The sequence below is a fragment of the Coregonus lavaretus genome (genome assembly GCF_964263955.1).
Source record: "Coregonus lavaretus genome assembly, contig: HAP1_SCAFFOLD_2767, whole genome shotgun sequence".
Classification (NCBI taxonomy): Eukaryota; Metazoa; Chordata; class Actinopteri; order Salmoniformes; family Salmonidae; genus Coregonus; species Coregonus lavaretus.
In genome coordinates this window covers 1-6816 of record NW_028165062.1, presented here as the reverse complement: position 1 = coordinate 6816, position 6816 = coordinate 1, and the positions used below count along the sequence as shown (strand labels likewise).

The 6816-nt window shown below is 51.6% G+C and overlaps 1 protein-coding gene across 1 annotated transcript; it reads right to left on the bottom strand.

The window, feature by feature from the left end:
* Nucleotides 1-1877: 1877 nt before the first annotated feature.
* On the bottom strand, nucleotides 1878-6465 carry LOC311116329 (uncharacterized protein; the record flags this gene model as incomplete). The annotated part of the gene is made up of 4 exons (XM_084191422.1): nucleotides 1878-3767; nucleotides 4437-4600; nucleotides 4820-5578; nucleotides 5940-6465. The coding sequence occupies 4 exons, from the start codon at nucleotides 6463-6465 to the stop codon at nucleotides 1878-1880; spliced, it is 3339 nt and encodes a 1112-aa protein (XP_084047548.1).
* Nucleotides 6466-6816: the final 351 nt, after the last annotated feature.

The following is a 6816-nucleotide window of genomic DNA, read 5'->3' as shown; positions in this document are numbered from 1 at the left end:
TGAACCTTTACACGGTCCGTCTAGATAGTAAAACTCTAAGGGGACATCCCAAATGGCACACTGTTATTCCCTACGTAGTGCACTACTTTTGACCCGAGCCCTATAAGCCCTGGTTAAAAGTAGTACACCATGTAGAGAAAAGGGTGCCATTTGGGACAGCGCTTCCCTCCTTTTTTTGGTTTTGTAAACGGTCGACATTCAGAGCCCCGCCCCCTCGACTGAGGGTTGGTCATGTGACCGGACCGCCTGTCATTTATTCAGAGAGAGAGAGAGAGAGAGAGAGAGAGAGAGAGAGAGAGAGAGAGAGAGAGAGAGAGAGAGAGAGAGAGAGAGAGAGAGAGAGAGAGAGAGAGTATCAAATAAAACCTTCCACTGACTGATCAGCCAGCCAAATAATAACACAATCAACATGACTGTACCTTTCAGCCAACTCTGATGGAGTGTGTGTACCAACCTGGATCCTCTTTTCTGTAAACACACCCATTCCCTCTACATTCCTATTTTTCACACCTCACACCACTACCATACAGAATCAATAATCACAGGGATAACATCACAAATACATAATAAATTAAAACAAATAAATAATGGACATTCAAATATAATAAATTAGTTAAATACTACATTAACGCAAGCAGGTTGGCTTTGAGTCCAGAGATTGTCATTGCGTGAGGCTTCTTGCAGTTTGGTGATGATGCTACATATGTCCAGTTTATCCCTCCTTGTGTAGTTGCCGTGGGTTACAGCACTTGCACAGCATACTGTAGGTTACTGTTCAAAAATGCTTAACAGTCATTTGGGACCTGTTATATGGAACGCCGTTTGGGTCTTTGCGTGTCAAAAAAAAGATACACGTCAAATAACACTATTTGACGTGTCAAATAAGCTTGTTGAACAATCAGGACCTGAATATGACTGCACGTCACATATTTTTTACGTATCTATTACACATTGATTACACTATCACTCGTATTTCATGTCACAACGATTCATCGATATGTATGCTATGATGCTGGTAAAGTTTTGTTATTACAAAAGCGAGCTAGCTGATGGATGCAAACAATGTTCTTCCCAAAAAACATAGCAAAATGACATAATCTGTTTCAGTAGCTATAGTTAGCTAGCTAACTACCTAGCTAGGTGTCATCATCTAAAAGAACCCTAATTTATAAGAACCCTTGGTGCTAGCTAGGTACCAAGCTAAAGCTAGCTAGCTACCCCAGAAGTTGCCGTCAAACAAATAATGCCTTATTACCAACGCGGTATTGTAAACACATCGTTTATGGCCCGTGTGTGCTTGTTTGCAGACTTTTTTTTGTACCGTTTATACAGTGCTACTGATAGCAGTGGTGGAGCTTGTCTTGCATGTGCAAATTCAACACACACAACATTCATAATATAATTGTGTTATTTGACGTGTCAAATTAAAATCTTATTTAACGTGTCAAATAGTCTTATTTTATGTGTATATTTTTTGACAAGCAAAGACCCAAATGGAGTTACATACTGTTATGACATAACTCTTATGTCTTCCAGTGTGTCACATGTTCCCTGTGATGTCACACAGGCACTTTGTGATGTCACAGAGGTTCCTTATTTATGATGTCACAGTGGCTCTCTATGATGTCACAGGAGATCATTAGAACCGTCTTGTTTCATCCCGTCTTGTTTCATCAGTCTCATCTCTCTCTCCTTTCAATTGTGCTTCTTCTTTTTCTTCTTCTTCTCTACGTGGACTTGTTCCAGTTCAGACATTTGTTCCCCACTCAGCCGGATGACTGACTGATTGTCTGGCGACCCTGTGTAGTGGGTCTAGAGGTCAGAGTTGAAAGGTCAACCGATAGGTTGTTATAGGGGTCAGAGATCATTGGTTCAGTTCAGAGGGCGGTGAGTGTGCGGAACAGCTGTGTGAGGCAGAAGACGGAAGCAGTGAGGGCAGTACACTGCTTGGCAAGGAGCTTGGTGCTGAGGTCATGACAGCTCCGCCTCCCGCTCGCCCTCTCCGCTGCCAGCACAAACTCCCGGTACGTCCTGGCCACGTCCGCCAGCCCAGCCAGCGCCTCAGCGTTCCTCCGGTCGCACCGGTCGCACCCGGAGAACCACAGGCACATGCCGGCCATGCCCACCAGGGTCTTGAAGCTGTCGGACAGGGACAAGAGCATCTCGTCCGGGGTCTGCCCCACCCGGACCACCTTCTGACAGCCGGCCATCAGCCTCCGGGCCTCCCCGTGGAGAAGACGCTTGTTCTCTGAGAAGTGGGTGGCGCAGGTCTCCCTTGGGTGCCTCCCCCCTCTCCCCCCCATCCTCCCTCCCTGCAGGAGGGTGATAAGCTCGTCCACGTCGCTCCGGATAGTCTGGAACCCTGCTGGGGGCGGTGGGAAGCGGCGGTGGCGTAGTCGGCCGATATCGTCCTGGAGACTGGACTGGGACAAGAAGCAGTTGGATGGGGAGAGGAGCGGGGAGAGAATAGGGGAGAGCTCCATGGAGGAGGATGGGGGCATGACAGAGCGAGGGAAGGAGGGAGAGAGGAGAGAGGAGGGAGGGGAGGAGGAGAGGAAGGAGGAGAGAGGAGAGAGAGGGAGGGCCAGCGCAGAGGAAGAGGGTTGGGAGGCGGGAGGAGAACTTGTCCGGCAGGAGAACTCGTAAACTGTCAACTCATCGTCGAAGCTGTCACCCCCACTGAAACAGTTGTTATAAACTAGCGGTGGCGGACACCTGCATGCCTCCAGGGGCGTCTGCACCCCCTCCAGGACCGCCTCGCACCCCGACACCAGCACCGAACTACACCCTAAATCAGGCTTCTCCAGCGGGTAGGATTCCATGTGGGCCTGGTTGGGCTGGGTCTCACAGGTGGAGGTGAAGACCCCACAGCCTGTAGTCAGGGAGTTCAGCAGGCCTGCCTCCTCCCCTGGGGGTTTACAGAAGCTGTTTCCCCCGAATGGCCGTCCTCTCATGTTATAACCAGGGAAGCTGAGCCCCGGTCCATTCAGACTCTGTGTGGTCACCACTATAGCAGAGGGGCAGGAAGACAACGGAGAGGACATTTTGGGGTCTAGGGATAGTGGTTCAGGGCAAGGGTCTGTCTTGGGTTCTACTCTGATTGGGGGAGGATTAGAAGAAGGGGAATTCAGACTCTGTGTGGTTACCACTAAAGCAGGGGGACAAGAGGACGATAAGGTGGCCATTTTGGAGCGTATGGATAGTGATTCATGTTCTGGTTTGGGCTCTACGCGTATGGGCACAGGAGAGGAAGGACAGGAAGGTAATGGGGCGGCCATTTTGTGGATAGTGGGGCTTGGGGAGAGTAGTTCAGAGACTGGTATGGGCTCCAGACAGATAGGTGCTGTAGCCATAGGAGGGGTGGTTTCCACTGTAGCAATGGGACAGGTAGGCAACTTGGCAACCATTTTGGGTTCTGGTTTGGGCTCTACAGAGATGGATGCTAAAGGAGGAGGAGGGGAGGATCCGTAGACCATCACAACCTTCTCGACCACCTCCTTGACCTCCGACACCGTCAACCTCGTGATTTCCGCCCCGGCCGTCTCCACGACAACCTCGCCAACCTCCGATTCCGTCAGCGTGACCTCGGAATCATCCGACTCCGCCAACGCCACCCCGGAATCTTTCGAATCCTCCACTGTCACCACCGCTGTGACATCGTCGTCCTTGGCGGTTTCGGTTGTGACCGTTACCTCAGTCTTGTCGCTGGTGGGCTCCTGAGAGGGGCTCCTGGTGGTGCTGCCCACCCCAGAGAGGGTGAGGGTTTCCTGGGAGCGAGATAAATAGAGGGGCAGGCTCTGGATCTTCCCCCGTAATGTGGAGGCCGAGAGGCTTTGGCCGATAATGCCCGGTGAGCAAGGCCGGAGGAGGAATCCTGTTGTAGGTGATATGGGAGACTCTTTGGGAATGTTAGCCATAGCTGAGTTAGCATTAGCTGAATTAGCATTAGTCATAGCTAAGTTAGCATTACCTGTAGAATCAGTGCTAGGTGTAGGGGAATTCATTATAGCATTAGCTTCATCGTTAGCCATAGCAAAATCAGAGTTAGCAGTAGCTAAATCAATGTTAGTGTTAGCTATAGTGTTAGCCATAACAGATTTGATGCTATTTGAATCTTTGTGATTAGCAGTGGCTAAATCAGAGTCAGAGCTAGCTGTAGCCTCAGTGTTAGCCATGACAGAATGAATGCTAGCTGTAGCCTCAGTGTTAGCCATGACAGAATGAATGCTGGCTGTAGCTACAATGTTAGCCGTAGCAACATCAGTGTTATCAGTAACAGAGTTAGTGCTAACTATAGCTTCAGCTTTGTCAGTTTCTGCTTTCACTATGCTTGTCAGGTCCTGGTGACTGATAGTGAGTTTTCTATGGACTTGAGTCAAGCAGCTATTGTCCTTCTCTCTGTCTGAGAGTGTGAAGGGTTTGGGTTGGGACCCCACATCCACATCCTTGCTATCCCTCTCTCCCCTCTCCGTGTGGGGGATGGAGGGGGCTGGGAGAGGTGGTAGTGGAGAGGTGGGGGGAGGAGGAGCCGGAAGGGGAGTCACGCGCTCCTCACCACCAGCCACGTCCTGTTCACCCCCTGTGTCCCTCCCATACACACCTGGATGGGAGATACTTATTTGGGGTATGAAATAAGCTTCCTGACCCTCGTCTTTCGTTAGACACAGAGGTCGTCTACTAAATTGGGACCCCCTAACGGAGGGTGGACCTTCAGAAATGAGTGAGGGCTGTCTCCTCTCTCTGTCTCTCTCCCCCTCCTCCCCCAGTTCCTCCCCCCTCTCCCCCTCCTCTTCCTTAATCTCAGTCAGAAACATGTGACATGTGAACGGTCCTGCCCCTGCTTCTCCACCCCCTTCCTCTTCCTCCATCTCACCCTCCTCCCCGTCTCCTCTCCGATCAGTGCTCTCCTTGCCATCTGGTTCTACTCTACAGCGTACAGCCGTGATGGAGGAGGAGGCTGCCGTCACCAGGGCCGTGACCGATTTGGACTCCATCACGTCGGGCTCTGTCTCCATGGACTTCCGCCTGCTCCTGGAGCTCCTATGGAGTTCAGCCTTCGGGTTATCAGGCGCCCGTGGATCTCCAGGTCCCTGGTGGGACCCCTCTCGGGTGGGCTTGGTGAGGATAGGCTTGGACTCGAGCTGGAATGCCTCCCCCTCAGTGTGGCTCAGAGAGGAGACAGTAGGACATGGGTTCTGGCTCTGCTCAGAGGGTTCTGGGTCCAAACTCAGCAGCTGGCTTTCGTCTGAGCTCTCTGTCCGGTTCTGTACCCGGTCCGGATACTGATCAGGAACGTGATCTGGGTTCCAGTCCCAGTTCCGCTCCTGGTTTTGGTCCGGTCCAGGGTAGGAGACTGTGGAGGTGAAGTCAGTCTGCATGAAGGAACGCCGTTTCTTCGATCTTTTCCTAGAGAGCCTGGAGAACATCTCTCTGCCTCGTCCTCCTTCTCCTCCTCCGGTAGTCTCTCCCTCTCTACCCTCCTCTCGTTCATCACTCCCTCCTTCCGTCAGGTTGATTCTGATGTCACTCAGGCTCACAGTTTGCTGTGCCATTCCGCTTGCCATCTCGGCTGAAAAATCTGAAAACAAATGACAACTTTATGTGACTAAAGAAATCTGAACAAACCTAACATATTTAAATGCTTCCCAGCTATGTATTGACCTCAGGTCATCAGGAATTAAAACCTTTCATCCATTTAATCTCATTAATCTCTCTTTATATATCACTAATTAACTGGAGAATATGCACTATGCTTCTCACAGTTTGATCTAATATGACAAGTTTCAGTTCTTCAAGTTAACACTTAAAAAACTAAAGCTGTTAAGTTGTTAACACAATATCGAACCTAGTGCAATAAAGTTCATAACACTACCAACCTCTAGGCATCTAAGAGGGAACTAACTATTATACATTACAGTACAGTAATAACCCTGACACACCTCTGGACACAGTCCCTGATGTTGGGTCTTCAGGCGAGGCGAACCGATCCCTCGCATCAAAGAACTCCTCGTCAGAACTGCTGTCTCCGAACCCTGGCGGCGGCTGGAGGATGGGCACGGGCTCCAGGGTCAGGACCGCCCCCTGCTCTTCCTCACCACCACCACCCTCCTCTTCCTCAGCCTTAGGGTGAGGGTGGGTGAGGCTGCATGCGCTGTCGGGGGTAACGTTAGGGCAGATATTGTAGTAACACCTTGCATCGCTCTGCTCGAAGGTAAACACACAGTCCATACGTGAGGAGGAGGAGGAGGAACGGGGACGTCCGGATACGGAAAATAACTCCTGTCCACCTCCTTCATCACTCGTCCTCCTCCTCTCTTCCCTCTTCTGCTCCTCCTCCTCATCGTCGCTGGCCTCCGGAGGACTGGGGAGGTACTCCAGCATGAGAGAGAGCTCAGCATAGTTCAGGTTCTCAGAGGGGTCAACCACGGGGGTCACACGTTCAGAGTTCACGGGGTCAGGGGTCATTGGAGAATAGTGGGGGTCGACCCCGGCTCCATTGCCCGATCTCCTCCCTCCTCCCCCTCCTCTCCTCCCTCCTCCTCCTCTCCACTCTCCTGCCCCTCCTCGGGGTGAGGATGCACCCCCTCGTGGGTGAGGCTGGGGGTGGGGGGGCTCCACTGTGAGGCGGAAGGGAGGGTGAGGGAGGGAGGAGGAGCAGGCGATCAGGTCATCCTCCTCCAGAGCATCCAGGGAGTCACTGGAGATGCTGGTCATGAAACGAGAGTCAGTACGACACGAGTCTGATGCCTCCTCTGATACGGACGGGTGCTCTTCTGTCGTAGCTCTCTGAACCTCCCCTCCTCCTCTCTCCTCCTC